At 41.0% G+C, this 25495-nt stretch overlaps 2 protein-coding genes across 3 annotated transcripts; both read left to right on the forward strand.

Annotated features, from left to right (window-relative positions):
- The first annotated feature begins 3575 nt into the window (after nucleotides 1-3575).
- aup1 (AUP1 lipid droplet regulating VLDL assembly factor) lies at nucleotides 3576-22075 on the forward strand. Of its 2 annotated transcripts, XR_009709397.1 has the most exons (13): nucleotides 3576-3761; nucleotides 4450-4587; nucleotides 8191-8341; nucleotides 8560-8747; nucleotides 9552-9624; nucleotides 12390-12463; nucleotides 13706-13772; nucleotides 16174-16279; nucleotides 16736-16879; nucleotides 17343-17485; nucleotides 18161-18249; nucleotides 20483-20651; nucleotides 21956-22075. XR_009709397.1 is itself a non-coding variant. In XM_061252508.1 (12 exons), exons 1-12 carry the CDS (start codon nucleotides 3721-3723, stop codon nucleotides 20526-20528), a joined length of 1260 nt encoding a protein of 419 aa, XP_061108492.1. In that variant the 5' UTR covers nucleotides 3576-3720; the 3' UTR covers nucleotides 20529-21001. The 2 variants fall into 2 exon arrangements, 1 of the variants encoding a protein (XP_061108492.1); XM_061252508.1 differs by lacking the exon at nucleotides 21956-22075 and having other exon boundaries at nucleotides 20483-21001.
- On the forward strand, nucleotides 21956-25495 carry LOC133135474 (tubulin beta-4 chain). Its single transcript, XM_061252506.1, has 4 exons — nucleotides 21956-22092; nucleotides 23015-23123; nucleotides 23396-23506; nucleotides 24291-25495. The coding sequence occupies exons 1-4, from the start codon at nucleotides 22036-22038 to the stop codon at nucleotides 25346-25348; spliced, it is 1335 nt and encodes a 444-aa protein (XP_061108490.1). The 5' UTR covers nucleotides 21956-22035; the 3' UTR covers nucleotides 25349-25495.

Consider the following 25495-nt stretch of genomic DNA (forward strand, 5'->3'; position numbering starts at 1 on the left):
TTAATTTCTTATTCTGAATGTTAGTATCTGATTTGTTTTAGAAAGCACATTGGCATGCTTCCTCTATAAAATGTGCTATGCAGTGCTGTGAAAAAGTATTTGCCCCCTTCCTGATTTCCTCTCTTATAGCATATTTTACATTACCTTTTATATTTGTCACACTGAATGCTTTTAGATCCTCAGAAAAAATATTCATTACATTAATGGCATTTGACAGACACTCTTATCCAGAGCGACGTACAACGAAGTGCATACCCATAACCAGGGATAAGTGCACTGAAAGACCCTAGAGGGAAGTACAATTTCAACTGCTACCTGCACAACAAAGATAAGGACCATTGATCATCTTTTTTTAATTAAAATTTTATTGTAATACCGCAACACGCAAATGTGTGAACAAACCGCTTACCACGCCAAATACTGCTTGCCTAGCCAAACTAAACATCCTGATACACAAGTAAATCACAGAAAGACGGTTTATTAAGGTTTACAGGGAGTTTAGGAGGGACAGGGAGAGGTGCAGCTTCAGTTTGGGCTTGAAGATGGGAAGAGATTCTACTGTTCTAACAAGTTTGTTCTACCACCGTGGAGCCGGAACAGACAGTACTAGTCGTGAGCGTGAGGTGGAAGTTCGGAGAGGGGGAGCCTTTGGAGGCCAAACGAAGAGGTCTGGCAGGGGTGTAGGGACTGATGATTTTTTGGAGGGTAAGCTGGAGCAGACCCCTTACCTGCTTGGAAGGCTAGCACCAATGTTTTGAATTTGATGCGAGCCATGACAGGCAGCCAGTGGAGGGAAGTAAGAAGGCGGTGACGTGAGTGTTTGGGAAGGTTGAAGACCAGACGAGCTGCTGCATTCTGGATAAGTTGGAGGGGCCTGATGGCAATAGGTAATATTTTTTGTGTTAAACCATTGTTACAAGACCTTCACTCTCGATCAAAACATTGTACAGCTGCACAACAATTCAAGAGTTTGTTGGTTGAAACAACGGCCAATGGCGTGGGGGCTTGTTCTAATTGTTCGTGTAGCTGCCTAAATTGCACTCCAGACAAGCATCACTGAAACTCTATACTATTGCTTATTAACGCTACATATCTAGTTGTAAAATAATACCAGTTTGTTATCGGTAGCAACAAGCAAATTAGCTATAGTTAGCTAGACGAATTTACAAATATCCAAAACAGATGTACAAATATAAAATATAGGCAATACGAACATAGTAGCGATTGCACAAGCGTTGTGCTTCCGGTGGATATTTGTAAATTCAGGCAGGGGACTAGTAATAGCTGATTTTCTTGTTACTGATAGCGAACTGGCATTGTTTTCTAACTAAATAAGCATTAGTATAGAGAACAGAGTTTCAATGATCGCTTGTCTGGAGTGCAATTTGGGCAGCTACACGTTCCTTTTATCTCTTTACGTGTTCAATCTTCCGTGTTTAGCGAAAACTTTATTTATCTCAAACTGTAACTTACAGTTGCATCGTTCGTGGTAGACTATCATTTGACAAGTGACAAAAAATATAAATAATGTTGTGTAGCACACCAAAGTCAAGATTTCATAAAGTCACATGTTCGGCGAATATTTTCTTACTAGAACGCTACGAAAAATGGCAGGCTCTGTTGCGTTTGTTACTGTCAGCTTTCCATAACAGTGCACAAGAACACTGAACTGTACAAGAACGCTTTATATTACCAGTTATATTCATAGACTGTGGGAAGCATGAACCCCAAACGAAGCAACTGTGAAAAACAAAAAACATCCAGTGAAAATAGGTTAAAATTCCTTCCTTCATACAGTGGTCAATGAGTGCATAAGCATTTCAACTGACTTCAAAACCTGCTCTTGTTTACAGCCCTTTGATCTGTACGAGCAGGTGGCTCCACAGTCTAGGAGCATTAAAAGAAAAGGAAGCTGAATTTGTTCTTCTGTACTTAACCTTCAGGGTACAGAAAAGTGTAGAATTCAGGTTGGATTGGACCTCACCATCGGGCTGATGTTTTACAATTAATTATATGTTATTTTTATCACACATTTTACAAAGAATTTGTCACAATATGCTTTACAGTATATCCTGGTCCAAGCACTTCCTGGATGGCAAATTGGAAGAAACTTTGGGAGGAACCAGACTCAACAGGACAGCTAATGTGTTGGTTTGAGGAAACAAGACCTGATCAGGTTGATTATCAGTTGATTTTCTCAGTTCAGGACAGGCTGTATGGGGTACCCTGAGATAGCGGTCCTTAGGTGGGGTGGGAATCTGAAGCGCTGAACAGGCAGGTCCAGGAGTAGTTTGGGAAATGTGGCAGGTGTCCCTTTGATGGGAGAGGGAAACAAGAATAGGGAATTACAGAAGAGCTATGGGTACAAAACAAGGATCCCAGGTTGAGCTTGTAACATATAACCCCAACCTAGTGTTTCCTTGATGGCAGCATAACAGAGCATCCACACACACATAATACACCATGCCTGTGCAGTTTTCGAGCATCTGTTTACAGTCTTCACTCTAAAGATGTAACAGTTTTTTTATGAACTTGAATCTAAACATATTAAAACTATGCCTGATGTATGTATTTTGTATGTAACTGTGCCCTTGTATGTATTTTATTCCATAGCAGGGGAGCTCTATAAGAAAACATTCTACAATCTCCAAGTTTTTTTTCCTCCATTTTGGGACTATCAGATAAAATTGCCAAGTAAAAACAAAGTAACTTTGTAGTCTTGTAAGGTAAATGCATATCTGGCAGATACATCAGTGCTTGTCATACTTGGCAGCCGACAGACTGATGGTAAGAACAGGGTAATATATATAGACTTCTTTGTTGTCAAAATATGAGCAGCTTCAATTTAGACTAGTTGGTGGGGTTCTTTCATGATGTTAAAGTAACTAAATAGTTATCCAGCCTGGACATGGTGAAAGTACTTTCTCTGCATCTGCATGTATGAGAATCAGATTTTACCAATATTCTGCAAGTGAAAGAAAGGTGGTTTGAAGATGTTTTTAGTATTGGCATAAAAAGTGATATCAGGATCAATGGTAACACATTGGTAAATCACATTTGGTACAACTGAGAAATATCAAGGTGTTAGATAAGTAAGGTTAGATATATTCTCACCTTTTTTTTAAAACTTAAAACCAGCCCTGGTCCCCTGTGGATACACTTGGATACATCATCAACTGCTTGTGTTTTATTGAATATAAATATCAATTAATCCAAACGCCAGAAAAGGAGATTGGAGCCAATAAAACAATTTAAGACGAGAAGATGAATCGATCGAGTGTGCAACCAGTGCTCATGATGTAATATCATGTAGTTTTACGTCGAAGTGACTTAATCATTTCAGATGCCCTTTGTAAACTACAGTACTTTTTTTCCATTGAAAATACTACCGAAACGTTGCTGGTAGTGACGGGGTAACAGGCCGTGGTGAATTCCAATTCCTTTCCGGGGCCAAGTCAAAGGTTTTACATGTTTCCGCGCTATGTCCTCCAAACGGTAGATGTCAGGCATGTACACTGCACGCAAGCTATCAAATATAGAATGAAGGTCCTCTTTTTCAACCAATGATAGGATGATACGATTGTTAAAGATGGCGCTGGAAGTGGAATGGGTATGGAGACTTAGCTAAATAGAAGCTAGTAACAGGTTTACCAAAATATAAAAATAGCATGCTGGAAAGCAGTCTACAACCTCCGAATTAATCTGAAATAAAAAAAGATAATGGAGATGCGAGGAATAGAGCACCTTTTTGACTTCCAGAGGTAAGGACGATACACTCGTTCTGTTTCCAAGATAAGCTGAGCCTTCCTTTAGCTTCTTACTAGCTAGATGGCTAATGTTAGCTACTTAGCAAGCTAATGCGTTTAGCTTCATACTAGCAACTGGCTATTGATAGAGGTGACTTGTTACTCGTCTGTTGCTGAACACAGTACTGTCTGTATGGCCCATTCCACGGTGTTTTAACGTTTGTCTTAGAATTGAACTTTAGCTAAGCAAATGGTAGCTAGGACAGTTAATTACTTGTATGAAATGCCAAGACATGACATGACATGACATTCCACCTGGCTACGACTTTAAACTAATTTTAATCGATCGTAGCTAAGTTACGTTAGGTTTGAAAACCGTCTGAATTAACTGAGACGTTAACTAACCTAACTAAGTTCGCTGGCTAGCTATAACGTTAGATTGCTAGGTAAGTTAATCAACTAGGTAACGTTATAGAACGTCGTTAACGCTAACGTTAACTGGCTAGGAAATTAATTTATCGTTAAATCTACCAAGTAATTAACCTGAGATAACTTAGTGAAGTTAGCTGGATTGCAACAAGTTCTTGTTGGTAAATGCTGGAGTGATCTTTAGGTAATTACTAAACTGGCGATGCGCAACGTATTTCCAGGATCATAATAGTTGTGATGTAAGTTATTGACACGTTTTGCTTTCAATTTACAGGTTTCCGAATGAAGGACTTCCCCTGGTGCTACTTCTGTTGTACGCCCCTGTTGGCCTGGCTTTGATGTTGTTGAGAATATTTATCGGCGTACACGTGTTTTTAGTCAGCTGCGCCCTTCCAGAGAGTTTTGTAAGAAGGTAAGGGATACTCTGCGTTCATACTGGTAGCTAACGTTACATCTGAAATGGCCACAATGGCAGCGTAGACATTACAGAAAACCCCCCATCATCGACATGTATTCTGAAGGGCACCCATGAAACTTGCTGAACGCCAAGTGAAAAGCGAATCAAGGCATACCAATTAATTACCAGTATTGTGATACCAATGCCATGATGTAGCTAATGTTGATCCCTTTCATGTCGCTTGACGTGTCATTTCTGTGACGCGGTTTTCAGTCATGGCAATGCTATTGGTAAAAACATTCCCAAACAAGCAAATGGTAAACATGTTGTCCTCCACTCCCATGCGCTGTTGCCACCTCTAATTGATTTGAGGGATAATTAGTCTAGTGGAACAGTGGTATTTGCTGTTGGCAATACCACGTAGATGATCACCGAACCTTGCAGATTGGCAGCAATCGTGAAAAAAGGAACATCTCATCTGCCTACCTGCTATAGTAGTTTCTTGACAGCTAACGTTACTTATTACTGTCATTTAGCAGATGGTCCTATCCAGAGTGAGTAGAACGTTATCAGTAGGCCTGATATGAGCGCTACAGTGCCATCAACATTCCCAGACCGACATTCACTCCGTGGGCACTTTATTAGGTATTTATTAGACTTATTTTTTAGATTTATCATTCTGCTGCTGTAGCCTATCCACTTAAAGGTTTGACGTGTTGCATGTTCAGAGATGCTATTCGGCATACCACTGTTATGTAATGCATGGTTATTTGCATTACTGTCACCTTGTCAGCTTCGAACAGTCTGGCTTTTCTCCTCTGACCTTTCATTAACAACGCATTGTTAACGCAAATTAACTATGTGCAAAACGTAGGCACATGGTTGTTTGTACACTACCTTTGTGCAGAAAATAAATGTGTTAACGTACGGTTAGACTGATGAGAATGGATTGCTTTGAATTGGATGGCTGCTTATCCATTTATTCATCGCTCTCAGCAAGTTGAGCATCTGCTGGGACCTCAGTCAAAAAAATATTCTGCCCATTGCTGTTACTACTTTGACAGTGACTGGGGTTAGATATCAGGCAGTCTGGTGAGTTTTCACAATTTTTAGCTAGCAAACCGAATTTCCTTTAGTTAACATTACATTTGTGAATTTTAAATATCAATGAAAGTTTTCAGTTAATACATTTTGGTCGACATTAGTCGCCCTGGGAACTCTAGAATGTTTGCATTTCAACAGAAATGCGACACCACATTTGACATGCTTGTCCTGGGTCAGAATCTGTAGTTTGTTTGATGTTGCTGGGAACCCACGACAGCCGACTTCGATGGGAAAAGTGCTTGTGTGCCATCCTTTGAGAGCCTTGTCAATCAAATCCTGGTACTTTGCTTTCTTCAGTTGGTGAGAGATGGCTGGTCTGCCCTCCCAGGGCACAGAAAGTTGAACTACTGATGGTTTTTGTACTCCTGAATAGTAGAACCATGTCTGGCCGGAGGGAGCTGCCACATCTTGCGGGAAGGCAAGTTTCGTATTTAGGTCCACTTGCATCACCTTCGCTTAGGAAATTGACAGCTTCAGTTGGTGATGCCTGATTCTTGTTGGCTTTGACCCTCTGCTGGTCCACCCATTTGGTGATTTCTGTAAGGACCTTATTGTGCCTCCACCTGTATCTGCCTTCTCCCAATGCTTTGGGACATCCAGTCAAGATGTGATTCAGTGTGCAAAGGGTTGCTCCACACTGCTTGCATGATGGGTCTTCCTCCTTGCCCCAGATCTTTAGGTTGCTTGGGGTTGGCAAAAAGTCAGCCACAGCACGCAGGAGGAAGGACAACTTGCCTTGGTCGGTCCCCCAGAATTCCTTCCAGGACAGCGATCGCTCGAGTGCCTGGTCCCACTGCATCCACTCCCTGGGAGGCGAGCCTAACCACTTTTCCACAGTGGTCTTCTACTACCTCTCGGACCCTCTGCCCCACGAGCCGTCTCTTTCCTTTGGCATTGGCCATACTCCACCTCTTGGCGTTGTAGTTTCCAAGTCCAAGGCAACCTTGACAGACCACACCGACAGTCTCATGTTTCCAGTGCGCTTCTGCATCCATCACTGCTTGCTGGGGCTTCCACATCCTGCCACACTTGATGGTCTTATTATTATGTCAGACTTTCCCATCCTTGGACAAAAGCAATGTGCTGACTGCTCTTGCCTTGGTTGCTTTGAATTCTTCAACTACCGATGAAACTGGTAGGTGGAGCTTGGCGGTCTTACTGTACAGGTTAACCGAGCTGAAGGATTGGGGAACACCCAAACGTTTTCGCACAAATCTGCTGCACAGTCTCCATTGCTTCCACTTGAGTCATGGGAAAGTCATACAACAGGAATGGCCATTGCAGTCTGGGTATGGTGCCATACTGAAAGCACCATACCTTATGACTTCAGCTGGCTGTTGTCAATTGCCTTGAGCCAGGTGTTTTGTCGAGCTTTGTGTTTCTGAGGTTGCCACTGTCCTTCAGGGAGCTGTCATAGTTCTTTCCAAGGCATCGGATCCCTTGTTCTTGAATCCTTGGGATCTCCGAACCTTGAATGCTGAAGATGTTTCCTGTTAACTTTTCTTTCAGGATACTAAGGCTCCTAGATTTAATTGCATACGTGACCATGTCGGCATGTTTTCCAGTGCACTTTTCCAATCCATCGTGTACCTTGGATTGATGCATTGCATTCCTCCTGCCTTCAGTAGTAGATTCATGGCAGCCACAAACAGGACCACGGAAATTGTACCTCCTGCCATGATGCCCTTCTCGAGCCTTTGCCATTTGGTGGTGAAGTTTCCCACTGTGAACCTCATCTTCAGCGAATCCATGTATGACATCACAAGCTTAACTACTTCTAGTGGTACTTGGTAGTGCTCCAATGCCTTTTGGATCAGCTCATGAGTTACGCTTGGGTAGGCTTTGGCGAGAGCCTACCATACGGCTGAGTGTTCTTGTTTCTCTTGGTTTCCTTGATCATCTGGCTGATCACTGATGTATGCTCCAGGCATCCAGAATACCTTGGGAATCCTCCTTTTTGGACACTCGGGTCAATGTACTCATTGGCGAGTAGCTATGCTGTTGGCCTTTTGGCAATGATGGGCCAGAATATTTTCCCTTCTATGTCCAACAGGTACATCTCTCGAAACTGGTCAAGTCCTGCAGAGTTCTGCTCTTTGGGCACAAAGCAGCCCTCAGCAAGTTTCCAGAGCCCGGGTTCCTGCTTCTTCCAGAGTTCCTATAAGAGCTTTGATAACCTCTTCAACAGCTGTGGACATCTTTTTGTAGATCTTATAAGTGGTGCCTGATGGTCCTGGAGCGGATCCTGCTCAAGCTTTTTCCACTACTGCCCTCCGTTAAATGAAGTTGTGCCACCTTTGACCTTTTCCCTTTTATGTTTTGATGCCTGTTTATCATAACATTAGAGTAAAATTTGCAGCAAGTGCTTTCCACTCAATGGGGTCCTTTTTGCTTTGGGATCTAATATAAAGTCTCCAGTTCTACTGGGTTCATCCAGTCAGAGAACTGTATGTATATGTGTGTTTGTGTAGTTTATATTTTTTGATATCTAGTTTTCATCTGGTTTTGTTTTAGATTCATTGTGAGGATCATGTGTTCCATGCTCGGTATGTACGTCAAACAGAACGACCCAAGATTACGAGATGGAAACGTCAAACTCTACATCTCCAACCATGTCACACGGTTCGACCACAACATTATCAACCTTCTGACTTCTTGTAACACTGTGAGTTTGCATTTGGTTGAGCATTAGTGTATTTTTCAATCAGTTTTATGACCAGATTAGTCTGTCATTGCAGGTTGTTAAAGTTTTTGGGAAGAGACACCATTAACTTGAACCTATTGCAGACTCATAAAAAAAAAAAAAGCAAAGTAAGCATGACATTTTCAAGATGGTAAATGGACTTGATCGATAAACTGTTCTCTTCGGTTTCTCTTCTCCAGCCCATGCTCGAAGGTTTGCGGGGTTTCATGTGCTGGGCACGGGGGTACATGGAGCTTGGCACCGTAACGAGACGGATGGAGCTTGTGGAAGCCTTGCAGAGGTACTGTTCCACACCTGGTGTTCCGCCCCTGCTACTCTTCCCTGAGGAGGACACTACCAACGGCCATGCTGGTCTCCTCAAGTTCAGGTAACCACCAACAATCAAGGTGAATTAATCAAATTCAGATACCAACAACCTAACCCATCTTCTATAAATCAGGACTGTAGTCAGTACAAGTAAAATAATTACATGTAAATCAAATGCCCACTTGAAATGTTACTGGAGGCTGAGAGGGTGATTGAGTCTAAGGTGCAACCAACTATAATCACTGCCTCCAAGTTATTCAGGTAACCACCAAGAGCCACACACATTTACTTAAATTCAGACTACTGAGAATGACCCCCCCCCCCCCCCCACGTCACCTTCCTGTCAGTTTTGACCAGTCTGGCCATTCTCCTCTGACGTCTCATTAACAAGGCATGTCTGTCTGCTGAACTGCTGATCACTGGATTTTTACAAATGTTTCTTGCACCGTTTTTTGCAAACTCTAGAGAAAAGTGTGTGTGAAAATCCTAGGAGATCAGCAGTTTCTGATCTACTCAAACCACCCTGTCTGCCACCAACAATCATTCCACGGTCAAAGTCGCTTAGATCACATTTTTCCCCCCATTCTGATGGTTGATGTGAACATTAACTGGAAGCTCCTGACCCGTATCTACATGATTGTATGCATTGGACTGCTGCCACACAATTGGCTGATTAGATAATCGCATGAATGAGTAATTGTAATAAAGTACAAATATACACTCACCGAGCACTATTAGAAATATCTCATCTTGGGCTAAGGCAATCAGCTCTGATAATTATATAGGTCTGTGGAAGAGCTATGGAGCTCAAATAAGTACCTGAATGTCTAATGTCGGACACCCCTGTTCTTTCTCTCCCCGACAGCTCCTGGGCCTTCTCCCTGACCGAATCTGTTCAGCCGGTGGCCTTGTTTGTGAAGCGGCCACTTCTCACCGTGGTAATATTTAACTTGCCAACACCGTGGCTTTGCTGCTACGTTTAGTTTGTACAGATTTATTGGGTCTGTGTCCTTAGTGCTGAGAACTAATTTTGGTAAATTGACCAGGTTGTCCTTGAGGTAGTCATGTGAAGTATTAAGTGAAAAAACTAGAATGGCTGTATTTTAAAATGTAGACAGATGCCATAGGCATTTAGGCAATTCCATCTTAATTCAACAGATTTTAATGAGATTTGGCATGCTGATTTGGCTTTTATCTGGGAGATATTGGCTAACAAAGTTTGTGCTAATTCGCGATGACTTTGACTTTCCCCATTTCCATTCCAGTAGGTCATAGAGAAATAGTTCTTGAATGATAAATTCTGATAAATGCTAACTGCCCGAATAAGGCCACAATAATTACATAATAAATGTATTTTTGCACAGCAATACACATAATCCTATAGCTACATTGCCACAACGGGCAAGACAAATGTCACAACATTCTAAATCTAGTTTAGCCTACAGCTAGCTGTGGAGGTGGTAATTTGTAGTGCACTTCCCTAATGGATGATAACATTACATCCATTAGAGCATCTAATGGATGATAACATTACTGCTTCAGTGATAATATGAATGCGTGGTATTGCTGTGGGTATATCAGGAGGCATGATTACTGAGCTAGCTGAAAGGTTCTGAGTAAAACCAGTTTTTCGTACTTTTAAGGTTCTGTTCCACTGAAAAAAAAATCTGATTGGAATGGTAATTGTTCATGAAAAATCCTAAATTTCTACAAAAATTGGGTACTGGTGATAAATAAAATAAATAAATAAAAATAAAAATGGCTCAACTGTCTTCATGTCTTATTTAGAATCGGCAAAAATGTTCAAATTTGTCATTTCCACCTTCTTGAATAAAGTATGCGAATTAGGGAATTAACATCTTTTGTCGGAATTGATCTTTTCAAGTCCATACATCATGATAATTGAAGTATGTTCCTCTGAAATGATCTGGAAGACCAAAGGTGCGTTTTCATTGGAACAAACTTAAATAAGCACTAGCGGTGTGAACAGTTAAACGTTTAACCGGTTAACCAAAACTGATTTGTAACCGGTTACTAAAAATTGATAACCGATAACCGCAATTTTTTTTTCTGAAGGTGAAATTGTTAACTGGTTTAAAATAAATGCACGTTCATCAGCAGGCGTATTATTGCAGTTCTAAACTAGCAATCAACTAGCTTCAGTAGTTCGAGCAAGCAATCTGGCCATTTCAGGGGGTTTAAAATGCAAACACCACAGGGAGCAGAATGCTACAGTATTGGAGTTATCAAAGAATTTTTGTAGCTGTTGGTTGATTTATGGCTTATTGTAACGTTATGTCGTTTCTTAAGGTTCACAGATGATCTGTGTTTATTAAAACTACCAGAAAACTGAACGTAGCTTTACACTATGCTGTATCTACATAAAAATGAACAAAGCAATACATCGTAGCACAAATGTTGCACAAAATATGACAATACGTTGTTTACATTCAATCCACAAGCTGCAGTTGTACAAGCAAGCAATCTGCGGGCATTTCAGAGGGTTTTCAGAGGGTTAAGACTGCAAACACCGCATGGAATTGAATGCTGCAGTACAATAGTTTCAGTGTGTTTTAAATCTGTTCGTTCACTTATGGCTTATTCTAAGGCGTTTTGTTTCCCGTGTTTATTTGTTGACACGGATTGAAACTACCGGCAAACCGAACTTTGCTTTCCACTATGCCGTATCTACATAAAAATAAATAAAGCAATACATTATCATTAGCTATTTATCCGTCGGATATTCCCTGCTTTCAAAAAAAATAAAAAAAAATAAAAAATAAAAAATAAAATAATAATAATAAAAACCCGGTGCTGTACTACACCTGGCAAATATTGTGACCACGGAATTCTGAGTGCACAACCCTGTCTGTAACAAAGTTGTTAACAGCAGCATATTTACAGATTTAATACCAATCAAGTCTATCAGGCAGAAGCCATAGAGAAGAGGGATGAAAACATGAAGAATTATTTTAACCGATGCATTCAAAAAGCGATCAACCAGCATGGCTAGATGTAAACTACAGGGATTTATCTCCAGATTCTGCAACTGTGAGGTTACACTGCACAATGTCTATGTCAACATAAATGTAAATATTTAATTTGGCAATTAGGCTGACTTACTATTGTCTGACTTACAATGTTGATATTTAACTATTGAGATGGTCCAAAAAAAAGTTAGAAAATGCAATTAAATTTCTCAGTAATCCAGTATAAAAAAGAGAAAAAACATACGACCCCTAGCGGTCATAACCGGTTACAAAAACTGATGATTTGTCACTCAATCGCCACTCTACCTAAGTCTTACTTTTTTTATACACTCTGTCTTCGCTTTTTGAACTTGAGACTGTGAGTTATCGCTTTCTTTGCTGTCACTCGAAATTTCTTTTGATTGGACATAAATGTGCTTTCCTCCTCTACTGAACTGCAAAAACCAAAACAAATGTCAACCTCGCGCTATGTGTGTGCTATCTGTATGCATCTCTTCTTGCTACGTGATTGGTTAGACATGGCTCCGTTTCTGCTTTGTGATTAGCTGTTTGTGCTTTATTTTCTTAAAGTTTGTCCATCCAACCAATAATCTCTGTCGACATATCAAGCATTTCTTAAGTTCTATCAAAGTATATATTGTTATTGTTGGATAGGGCTGGGCAATAAAACATGTACATTCTCACTCGGTCTGCACTGTCCTTCCCTACTGCAGAATACAGCCGAATCATCATGGGTGGCCGAACTGTTATGGACCCTGTTCGTCCCGTTCACAGTGTACCAAGTAAGGTACTAGCTATTACTGCCTCTTGTTGGGAATTGGGTTGGAAGGAAATGTAAAAAATTGGGGAATTGATAAGAACCTTTAATTTCCACCTCTGAAGTAATTAGCTTGATGTATGCATTTGTAACATGGTCACTTCCCTCATTCTCATGCTTTTCTTTTCCATATTGTCATGGAATGAAATGGGGAAACTGATCAGCTCAGTCACTCATTTAACCGTTTGGAAATTTCCAAAAAATCATTTGTATATATTACGTATACATACATGACCCTACCTACATAAGTTGTCCACATTTTGGAAAAAATGTTTTCAGTACTTTTTTACAGTACAGTTTTTATTGTCCCATATATTGCACTAAAGGTGCATTTTTAATATGTCCATAAGTCACCCTGACATTTTCCTGGAGCAATTGAATAAGTCAAAAAAAAAATTTTATGTAATCCAAAGACAAAATGTGAATTATCTTCTGCTCTGATCCCTGCAAAGTACATTTAAGCCTCTTGTTTAAATGATTCAACCCTGCAATTTCTTTTAATATCAATTTTTTTTTAATATCCAAGCTAACTGGCTGACCAGCCCCAGATTTTCGAAGAACAGCTATGACATTTTCATGGCTAGTATTTCAAATATGTATGTAAAAAATGGCCATCTGTTCCTCTCATGGCGATATTTCAATGTTTCTTCCTGCAACTTCTAAATGGCATTGTGTTTTAAGGCCAAAGTGCACAGCAAAGCTGAAAGCCAGCGTATCAGTCAGATTGCAGAGCACTTACTGTTTGTGCATTAAATTGCAGGATTCTGCTTTTTGTCCCCAGTAATAATTATCCTGCTAGCATAATAATTGTCCCACTAGTCTCTGATTCTCAGGGAGTCTCCCGTCTGTGGATTACAGTGCATTTGCATATGGAGGAGCAATATGTTCAGGAAGTGTTAATACCTTTGTTCTGTCAAATCTCTTCTGCTGTCTAAGACAGGGCAAGCCTCACTGACTGGCAAAATCCCACTGTTGCAGCTGAGGAAACTTCATCTATGATAGTGATTTGAACCGAAAGCGCTCTGGTTGATCTGCAAGTCTACACACAATCATTTTTCAACATTTGCTCCTTTTTGGTTGTTTGAGAAAATGCCTTTATGCTGTGGTGCCAATTGAGGGAGACCGCAGAGGGGATGGTACTTTTTGTGAAGGTTCCTCTCTCTCTCCACTTCCTTTCTACATCTCTCTATCCCCCTCCTCCTACCCCTGCAGGTGGCTTCCTACTGTGTCCCGACCAGATGCAAAGGCGCCACAAGAGTTTGCCGATAGAGTTCAGGAGGTATGTCTTCATTGAATCTTCTGGCAGCATTTCTGCCATGTGATGGTGGGGGAGGTCATAGCGTTGAATGGAAAACTTAGGTGTGTTGATAACCTTAGGAGTTCCTGCTGTTGTCCACATCACAAGAAATGGCGACACAGTGTTGCAAATGTTTATTGTTACTGCGATTGCAACTTAATACAATAAGCATATTGCCAGGGTTGCGATAATAGAGAGCAGAGAAATGGGCGCACAGGTTTGTCATGCAAGTAAGATGAGCAACTTTAACCCAAATGCACATTTTGACATGCCATTGAAGAGAGGTTAAGCTTTCTAACAATACTTGCAATTGATCATCTCAACTTGAGACTTAAGAAAAACAGAAAGGGTCTGCTGCTCGTGTCACATGTGGACCTGTTATCTCGATGTATGTTCACTTTCTGTAGCTGATGTATAACGATAGCAATGTCTTGTCGTGTGAAACCTCAATTACAGGAATTATGTATGTATGCTAGAAATGGCTCTGGACTGATCTGATACTGAGCATCGGTATAAAATGCTGGATTAGGTCTCGGTAAACATTATTATCTTATACATTGATGTAAATTGTGAGTTACGAGTTACAGTGAGTCTGAAATAAGAATTATCTTTCAGAATTATCTACCTGCTACTACTATTCACCGAGTTATGTCTGTGTTAGTGGGGCACTGTCAGAAAAGATGATCCCACAGTGCATCTGCTAATTACAGAATGTTGTGGCAACGCCGCTTGTAATGAGCCTCAAATCAACTGCCTTCACCCTGCATTGTCTTAAATTTAGATTACCTAGTAACTGCAGGCTACTAAATGATTGGTGAAAATAAGTTTTTTAGCCATCTTGCAGATTTATAAATCTGGAAGTTGAATCCGGAAGATCTCCTGGCATTTGTTCTGAATTAAACCTAAAAGTGCTAGTAAAAATAAATCTTATTGCTTGATGCTGATAATATCAAGAGAAACGTCTGGTTTCTCAGGCTGGTGATATTTCTCATTCACTCACGTTACAACGAACGCATTGGGCACAAGACACCTTTTGACCTATTTTGGACACAAAACGGTAAATTTTGCATTGAAAAATCCAATCCCGTCTTGCCGTCAATATCAGAAATATCATGATAGCTTGGCAAACACGCCAAACTCTACTTCAGTCTGTGCCATCTGATAATGGTGCATTTATAGACCATTTAAAGAAAAATTAAATAGCCAGCATGTTGCCTACCTTGATTTATTCTCAAGCAGAATTATTTCTGTTCAGGGAATGTAGGTGTTCACAGTTTACACTGAAAGTATTCAGACCCCTTCACTTTTTGCACATTTTATTGTGTTGTAGATTTAAATTTAAATAGATAAAATTGCCCATCAATCTACGCTCAATAACCCATAATGTGAAAACATGTTTTTAGACATTTTTCCAAATGTATTAAAAAGAAAAAACTGAAACCGCTCAGTATTCAAACCCTTTGCTGTGGCACTCCCAATTTGTGGTCAGGTGCTTCCTGTTCAGACAAAAATTTTACTCTTTGGGCACAACTCCAAGCACTATGTCTTGCGAATACCAGGCACTTCTCATCACCTGGCTACTACCATCTCTCCGGTGAAGTATGGTGGTGGCAGCATCATGCTATGGTGGTACTTCTCAGTGGCAGGGACAGGGAGACTGGTCAGAAGGGGAGGATATATACAGAGAGGTCCTTGAAGAAAACATGCTCCAGAGTCCACGCAACCTCAGACGTTGCATGTGGCTTCGGGACAAGTCTCTTGCTGTACTTGAGTGGCCCAGCCTAAAGCCCAAACCTGAACCCCTGTGGAACATCTGTGGATAAATCTGAAGAGATGGCAGTTCCGAGTTGCTTCTCATCCCATTTGAGGGAGCTTGAGAGAGTCTGCCAGGAAGAATGGTATGAACGGCCCAAATCCTGGTGTGCAAAGCTGCCAAAGGGGCTTCTACAAAGTACTGAATTAAGCGTCTGAATACTTGTATAAATGAGATATCAGTTTTTGATTTGTAATAAATTTGCAAACATTTCTAAAAACATGTTTTCACTTTGTCATTATGGGTTATTGAGTGTAGATTTATGGGTAAAATGGCAATTTCATCCATTTAAAATGATATCTACAACATAATAAAGTTTATAAAACGTGAAGGGGTCTGAATACTTTCTGAAGCCACTGTATTTAAACATTGTTGAATTTGATTTCATACATTAATCTATCACATCACATATCGGCATCACATTATCCAACAAATTAAAGTTTTTTTTTTTTTTTTTTTTTTTTGTTCTTGACTCTTTCTTTCAGTTTACGCCTGTTGTACTAAACTACCCTGTAGAAATGTAAACGGTTTGTGGTCGTTATACTTTTCCCCCCCCTCCATCTTTTTCAGCTCCTGGCTATTGAGCTGGGTGTGGTGTCCACACAGTTTACCAAAGCAGACAAAGCTGAACACATCAAAAGGAAAAGACATGTTCCGCCTCGGGCAACAAACTCGAGTAAGAGGCAAAGAGAAACCTTTATCTTTGGTGCACCCAGTTGAGATTGAGTGAGGAGGTGTTGGATTCTATATATCCAACATCAATTTAAGGTGTACCAATCGGCTGTTTCAGTCAGTCCAGATAGATCACAACACATGACTGATAGGTTTGTCATTCTCTGCACTTTTCCTTTTAGTGCTATCGTGGTTCCAATGGGTATACTGCATGTGGTCAAGAATAAGAATATAAAATACAGATGGCATGTTTCTCTGAAAACAGTCCAGGATACTTGTAAGCTGTAACCACAAACACAAGAAAATGTTTGTTAAAAATGCAGGATACTTGATAAGTCTTGTATTTTAAATTTGAGCCATGTAAGGAAATAATGATAATTTACGAAATGAAATCAATTGGTTACAGTGAAAAAGGATGTTGAGTGTTGGTCCGAGTTTAATTGTGCGTTTTGGTTACCAGATCTTGGTGCTAGACCTCGGACCTCTCCTCTCGGTTCAGTGGGGCTCAGTTCTGGGACAGAGGACCGCCAAATTGCCGGAATGGCTCTACAGGTGAAAGAGGTGCTCCCCGATATCCCACTCAGCGTCATCACAAGGGACCTGGGTAAGTAATTTGTTTTTTCATCTACTTATTTTGAGGTTATGTGCAATGAAGACTAGTTCAGATACTCCCTCTCCAATTGAGCCTGGTTGAAAAAGACTAACTTTAAGCTGAGTCCTAAGCATTTTCAGCAAAAACATTCAACTAATGTCAGGGACTTAAGGCTTAATGGCTTTGTTACTTCCTTGTAAGTTGTCATGTGTCAAAGAGGGATAAATGGTGTCAACCAAGGCCTCAGACGCAAGCCTCTTCTCAGGTTTCTGATATACAGAGTACTGATGTGCTGAATCCTCATTTTAGTGATTCACAATGCGCTTGGATTTTCTTTTCGGTTGTGTGATGGATAATATTGCTAACTATGGTATCCAAGAGTCGGCGAGGGTCTTGCTGTGCTTTCTGTAACATTGGATAAAGGTGGTTATTGAGGCTTCTTCAGATGATTCCCTGTGTGTGTGTTTCTGTGCAGTTCAGACAAATTGTGTGGACACCACCATCACCAACCTGCTGGAGTGCAGTGAGGAGGCCCTGGAAGAAGCCTTCGCTGGGGCCCAGTCAGGCCTGTCCCGGGGCCCTCGATCCCCTGCTGCTCTACCTGTTTCCATCATCAAGGTGACTTCCATATGCTTGGCCTCCTTTCCTTTTACCAGCTGTCAAATATCCCACCTCTTTAGACAATTAATGTAACATGTTTCATCTGCAAAATGTGTGATGTTTACCTTGCATTGCAAAGTTTACTAATGGCTGTTAAAGTTCCTTGAGAAAGAAATCCATTTCAGACTGAAACTGATGTGACTGGACACTGTCAATGCCTTTACTGTGAATGGATATTAACGGTTTCCAATTCACTTAAATGACATACTGGCACATATATTGAAAGCTGTATTCTTTTGCGAGATATGTTTTATGTAAAGAAATCTATAAAGAATTTTTAATGGGTTATAGTTGTGCGATGATCAGGTAGAACAGGATATTAAAGGGATGGCAAACTTTTATTGTTTGTTTTATTGTTTCAATTTGAGTGTTTTTGATTGTTCTAGATAGTTTTTGTGTGTAATGAAGGATAATTTGGGTACTTGCAGAAGCTTGACGACTGCTGAATGTTGCTGTACCGGCTGCTTTGGAGTTACTTGAAGTGCATTGTCATTGCTTTAAACCATTCTCAAAAAAAGCCACTATACCAACCATCATAAAGCTGACCGGTCATCAGAAACCTCTCCAGAAAGTCAACTATAATCAGAAAATGATCCATTTAATTTGACAGTCACCTTTTGTTTTTGTTCTCAGCCAGCTGCTAAAACCTTTGGGAAGTCTCCCATTGACAGGCACATGTCCCTGAAGGAAAGGAAAGAAGCCTTGTATGAATATGCACGACGGTATGGAAGAGTTAAACAAATTTCTGCTTGTGTTTTGCCAAAGCAAAACCATTTTTTGTTGAGTGTCAAGCAAACCAGTGTTCTGTAAAGTAGTAGCTGAAGTTGGGAAAGACCCAGACTTCAATATGAATCTTGACAGCACTACATTGTTCAGTTAGTGCATGCTTGAGGTGTGCCTGTCCTCCAAAGTGCATTCAGCCAGATGCTGTTGCTGCTTTTTGCTCTGCTGTCCATCAGCTGAGCAATGTGACCATTTTTGACCGCACCTCATGCTCCGCTCATGCAGTCAGACTGCATGTGCCCTGCTATCAGGGTTGCAGGGGGGCTGGAGCCTATCCCAGCATACATTGGGCGAAAGGCAGGAATACACCCTGGACAGGTCGCCAGTCCATCACAGGGCACACACACCATTCACTCACACACTCATACCTATGGGCAATTTAGACTCTCCAATCAGCCTAACCTGCATGTCTTTGGACTGTGGGAGGAAACCGGAGTACCCAGAGGAAACCCACGCAAACACGGGGAGAACATGCAAACTCCACACAGAGGGGCCCCGGCCGACAGGGATTCGAACCCAGGACCTCCTTGCTGTGAGGCGGCAGTGCTAACCACTGCACCATCCGTGCCGCCCCCAAGACAAGACAGAATTTTACATATTTTTTGGTACTGTCACATAGTGAGCCTTTTCTGGACTCAAATTCAAATATGGCTAAGAAACTGTAATACCAAGGCTGAAATGGATGTAAAAATATACTTCTAATGGTTGTAAATGTAATACTTTTTGGCAAAATATTTATTTTCAAGTCTACCTCATCAAGATTTACAAACAGAGCATTTTAAATCAATTGTAAAATATCACAGCAGAGTAGAAACCTTGGAATCTTAGGGACATTATAAATAGTTTTTATGGTTCAAGGTGGGAAGAAATCTGAAAACCTGGGGGTTGGTGATAGGCCACATAAAAAAAAACGGATGAAAGAAATAAAAAGGAGTAGGAGAAAAGGGAAAGTTCTTTAGTTGGAATGAATGAATTGCATTTAAAAAAACACTCAAACTGTAAATATTGTTGGAATACCTAAAGTTAGGATGGAACTATTATTGTGTGCTGCGCATTGCAATACAAAGCAGAGCTTTGTAGTGCAAAAGCACACGCCTTAATATTCTCAGCCCTACTTCATAATTGTGTGCTGCGCATTGCAATACAAAGCAGAGCTTTGTAGTGCAAAAGCACACACCTTAATATTCTCAGCCATACTTCATAATTTTATTTAATTTTATTTAATTGTGTGCTGCGCATTGCAATACAAAGCTCTGTAGAGCTTTGTAGTGCAAAAGCACACACCTTAATATTCTCAGCCATACTTCATAATTTTATTTAATTTTCTTCCTTCAAAAGTTCGGCATGCTACTCCTCCCACAGCTTTGAGAAATCCCAGGCAAGATATATATCAAAACGACCGGAATAGACGGGAATCGATGGGAAAGACTTCTACGGTTTTTACAAAATCACAGTTTATGTTTTATGAAATTTTTGAGATTTTCAGATTTTATAATGGGTGTGTATTACGTGGCTTTAGAGTGCGGTGACATCACCCACTCTAGCATTCAGCCCTTCTAAATTTTATCAAAAATATTCAAGACATTCTCATCTTACTCCCACAGCTTCTACTCTACAACAACAATTTATACATCAAAAAAAATGTAGAGAAACTTGTCCTCTCTCATTCAATGTTACTTCCATTGAGATAGGACTCACGGTTTTTAAATAAATCGCCCAAAAGTGCAGAGAGTGCCGGGTCCAGCTCTCATTGACTCCAATGTTATCTGAAGCGTCAACTGCCGCGTAAAGTAGGCACAATATGGTGATTTTATAAACTGTCACCGCTCCTGCATTTTAAATCCTACAGACACATCTCATAGATCAGCAGAGACATTGGCTCTGGGCCTCTTAACAGATCAATTAACTATTTAGTAGAAACTATTTTGTTAGCTTCAGTGCTGCTAGCCTGATATGAGACGCCTAGCACAAAACGGCTGCCATTTATCAACCTGCTTGTTCAAGAGTGCCCAAATCTTCACTGAGCACTTTTGACCCTGTCACCCAAGAAACGGACAATAAATCCTTTAATGCTTATTTATTATTTTGCAAAACAAGGACCACTTTGTGTAAGCAGTGGCACTTAAACCATTATAGTCAACTTCTGCTGTTTTTCTCCCACATCTTTTCCAGACGTTACATTGAGAAACATGGACTGAAAAAGGAAAATGACCTATGAGTTTGGAGCCAGTACGAACAAGAGGACTCTAGAAAGACGGCCATCAATATTAGCTGTATTGACCTGTGCAGTGAGAGTCCACAGATTCCTGCAAACAGAAATCCTCGTCTCAACCTCAGTTAGGTGTGTGCGTGTGCGTGTGTGTGCAGGCGCGCGTGCGTGAGAGATACTGTACTACTGGAAAATTCAGTGGCTTTTTTTCATATCTTGCATGGTTACCATGCATGCATCTTTTTAAGCATTTCTCTCTATAAATAAGATTATTTTGGTAACAGTTTGTATTAAGACGCAGTGACCGTGACCGTTATTTTTTACAATGTTCAAAAGTGGTGTGAGACCGACATGCAGGGTTTAGCCTTGCCGATATTGAATGGAGTACATCTTGAGGTTCCTTATTGTCGTAAAGATGGGTGTGAATAAGTACAGTATCAGCTTTTAAGACATTAAAGCCAACAATTTGAAAATGCATACAACGGCCTCATTCTTTTTTACAGCCAAGTGTCCATTATCTGTTGTATGTTGCTTATTTAAATACCCTTGGAATGCCTCCGATATTCTCAGGGGAATAAAGGCATTCAAGTCAATCCTTATACCATGAATAGATTGCCACATACATATCATTCCTTGCAATCGGTTATTCTTTGAATTGTCCCGTTTGCGTCTACACACATTTGGTAAGTCGTAGATACACTTGGAACAGACTTCAAATGTGTCCTGGATGAAGCCATTGCTGTAACTTGTTTCTTCCGTGTGATTCGATGCATTTTAAACCTCCTGGTTAGGCAGCCGTACCGAGTAACACTAAAAGACGGCCGTACACAACGAAAGATTCTTCGAGCCTACGATTTGGATTTTTTCTGCGACTGCGGATTCCTGGCAAAACTCGCTGTGTTTACCCAGCTTTACTTGCCTCGCAGGTAGAGGAAGAAAAAAGAAAAAAAAACCCAGACCGATGCTATCACGGCGCTGATTATGATTTTTGCAACCAGTTAACTAGCCTACTCTTAGAATGGGCTCAACAAACTAATGTTACAGTAAACGGGCGATTCTCTGCATAGGCTAGCAAGCCAGAAGTAGTGTAGGCGAAGTGGGCCTATAGAGTAGCCTAGCCTATTGCTAGACACAACAATACACGTTACAAAATAGACCCGACAGTCTATGGTTGGACCACGAATTTTAATTTCCAGATTGTCAGGTCGCGAACTTCTTTCTAGAACTGAGTTTCTACTATCCTTCCGTCTGGTTTTGCCGAAACGCCAACCAATGAATGTTCCCTATCGCACATACTGTGGGGAGGAACTAGCAGCAGGTACCAATTAAAATGAAGATACCTCCGCCACAGCCTACGATGCGCCAGCCAATAGGATCCATCGGATCAGGACATAGAATAGATTGTAATGGATTTTTTTTTATTCATTTCTTTAAAGCGTGGCTCTACAGATCTGGGACTGCTGCAGGGTGGTACATCGTGTTACAATTTGATCGCTTTTCACCGTAAAGAAGAAAAATGAGGGAGATCGTTCATTTGCAAGCTGGCCAGTGCGGAAACCAGATTGGTGCTAAGGTGTGTACATATCAACTTTTAAAAGATCCGTTGAACGTGTATATTAAATTCCCAAAAAGATAGAAAGGCATTTAATCCATTGTAACATTAACCATTTAACCAATTATAATATGTATACAGGTAGTTCCCATTTCTTATGATTTTTATGTCAATAGAAATGCGTAGTTCTGTGGTTCTGATCTGGACTGAATGAGGAGTACATTCAGTCGTTCATAATTCAATTAATTTGTGTTAAGATTGCCACTATTAATTTAAATAAAACTCGACGGCAACTTTACTTGATTCATGAATCAATATGTGCAGCCACTTTTCAAGCGTTTGTAGCTAGTTCTTAAAGCACATTAAAAATGAAAATCCGCTAGCTGCAAATCCAAGGGTGTTGGCCGCGCTGGGACAATAGTGCTGTGATACGGCTGGATGCCGATGGTTAAGCAGAAGTGGGCACAATCGGAGTGGTAACACCGAAGTCCTGTCAGTACGATACTATCCTTAATAATCGCCCAGTCTGCTTTTCCTGGAAGGAGATATACTTGATTAGTTTACGAATTCATATAAATTCTTAAAGGCATTGATAAATGAGCCTTATGAGAAAGTAGTCCCATTCCGAATACAACAGAAATAAACACAAAACTTAGGCTAAATTTCCCCACTGTAATTTAGTATAAATATTTGACGTATTTATGTGTGCCTATAATTGGTGGTTAGTGCGGAGATTAATTAAACCGTGTCCGTTTTTGGATAATAGATGGCGCATTGATACGGGATTTGCATGATTTTTCTCATCAAAGCCAGTCTAGTCTGGCTGTGATTGAGAGGGCGTTGTGATTACTTGACATTCTGTGATTTGCAAGTTTGGTCTCGACATGCAGATTTATACCTAAATCTAGCAAGCAGACAAAATGATCTAGTCATTTCGTTTCAGTTCTGGGAGGTGATTAGTGATGAGCATGGTATCGACCCCACCGGAAGTTACCATGGCGACAGTGATCTCCAGCTGGATAGGATCAATGTGTATTACAACGAAGCCTCAGGTGAGGAAATGTACTTTTGGTAACGGTGGGTCTGCTTCGTTGATCTGCATTTCATCCCATCTCGGCTTCATAAATTAAAGCCCTTAAAATTAGTCCACATAAGACTGACCAGCACTGACCAATAGTCGTTTTGAGATTGAAAATGATCTCTCCATAAAATACTTTTGATATTACAGATTAAGTTATTTTCATACAGTCATGTATACATGCATTTGAAAACTGCCTGCCTGAGTATTAACAAATTACTTCTGGTGCTTTGTTTGCCCTGATAGGTGGTAAGTATGTGCCACGCGCAGTTCTGGTTGATCTGGAGCCTGGCACCATGGACTCTGTGAGATCCGGTCCCTTCGGACAGATCTTCAGGCCAGACAACTTTGTCTTTGGTGAGTAATATCCTTCAGGCTTTATTTATCCAGATAAGGACATGGAAATTAAGGAGTGGGAATAATGCCATGAAGCGGGTTTAGGCGATTATATTAATTTTGCACCTGTCCAGGCTTAAATGGGACATTTTTGGGCACTCTATTTGGTTAAAAGAAATGGTTATGTGCTCATTTTTACAGGCCCATAGGTTCAAAGGTTCAGTGCTTTTGGTTGACTTACCCCCTTGTGGTACAAGGGGGTAAGTCAACCAAAAGCATGGATGGCTCTTGTCAAAATGCTGATGTAATTCCAGAAAAGCCATATGAAGCATGGTAGTAGTTTCATTTTAATGAATATGCTTTGTTCTGGAAAGTAGATAACTTAAATACAACACATGTTTTCAGAACAACATCTAGAGCACTTTCCACAACTTAACTTGTAAATACACAAAATGTAAAACAAAATTAACAATAAAAAAATATGGAGGAAACTCCAAATTGTGAATATAATTGTAATGTTATGAGTGTAATATATGAAATATTAGACATAAAGACATAGGTAGATTGTACATCTCTTATGTTCTGTAGGTGTTTCATAATTTGGGGTCTGACAGAGAAGTACAAATAAGTCTTGTTCCAGAAGAAATGAAGACCCTACTCCAAGTACTTCTGCTAGTCTGCATAATAATAGCTCTGAGATATATTCAGTCCTTACTATGAAGCACTGCAATACATGTATTTTCCTTTAAAAATAAATAGTCACAGAGTCAGTGTAATTACTTACCGTAAAATTACGTATTTACAGGCCAGAGTGGTGCTGGTAACAACTGGGCCAAGGGACACTACACTGAGGGGGCTGAGCTAGTCGACTCTGTTCTGGATGTGGTGAGGAAGGAGGCAGAGAGTTGCGATTGCCTGCAGGGCTTCCAGCTCACCCACTCTCTGGGTGGAGGCACAGGGTCTGGCATGGGCACCTTGCTCATCAGCAAGATCCGGGAGGAGTACCCTGACCGCATCATGAACACATTCAGCGTGGTGCCCTCACCGAAGGTCTCGGACACAGTGGTGGAGCCATACAATGCCACACTCTCAGTGCACCAGCTTGTCGAGAACACGGATGAAACCTACTGTATTGACAATGAGGCACTCTACGACATCTGCTTCCGCACACTCAAGCTCACAACGCCTACCTATGGGGACCTCAACCACTTGGTTTCCGCCACCATGAGTGGGGTCACAACCTGCCTGCGATTCCCTGGACAGCTGAATGCTGACCTGCGTAAACTTGCCGTCAACATGGTGCCCTTCCCCCGCCTACACTTCTTCATGCCCGGCTTCGCCCCACTCACAAGCAGGGGGAGCCAGCAGTACCGAGCCCTCACTGTACCCGAGCTCACCCAGCAGATGTTCGATGCCAAGAACATGATGGCAGCTTGTGACCCCCGCCATGGGCGCTACCTCACAGTAGCTGCTGTTTTCCGTGGCAGGATGTCCATGAAGGAGGTGGACGAGCAGATGCTGAATGTGCAGAACAAGAACAGCAGTTACTTTGTGGAGTGGATCCCCAATAACGTGAAGACCGCTGTCTGTGACATCCCACCACGCGGGCTTAAGATGGCTGCCACCTTCATTGGCAATAGCACTGCTATCCAGGAGCTATTCAAGCGCATCTCAGAGCAGTTCACTGCCATGTTCAGGCGTAAGGCCTTCCTGCACTGGTATACTGGAGAGGGTATGGATGAGATGGAGTTCACAGAGGCAGAGAGCAACATGAACGACCTTGTGTCTGAGTACCAGCAGTACCAAGATGCCACAGCTGAGGAGGAAGGGGAATTTGAGGAGGGTGAAGAGGAGCTGGCATAAACTGCTCAACTTCTTACTGTCACTTCTAACAATCCACTCGTGAAAGATTGTTTTGTTTTTCATTGTCCTCTATTCTATTTCAATGTCACTGTTGCATCAGCTGTCGCGCTGTACTAATATTGATGTTCAATAAAAACCATACATTGA

This window comes from Conger conger, chromosome 8 (assembly GCF_963514075.1).
Source record: "Conger conger chromosome 8, fConCon1.1, whole genome shotgun sequence".
Lineage (NCBI taxonomy): Eukaryota > Metazoa > Chordata > Actinopteri > Anguilliformes > Congridae > Conger > Conger conger.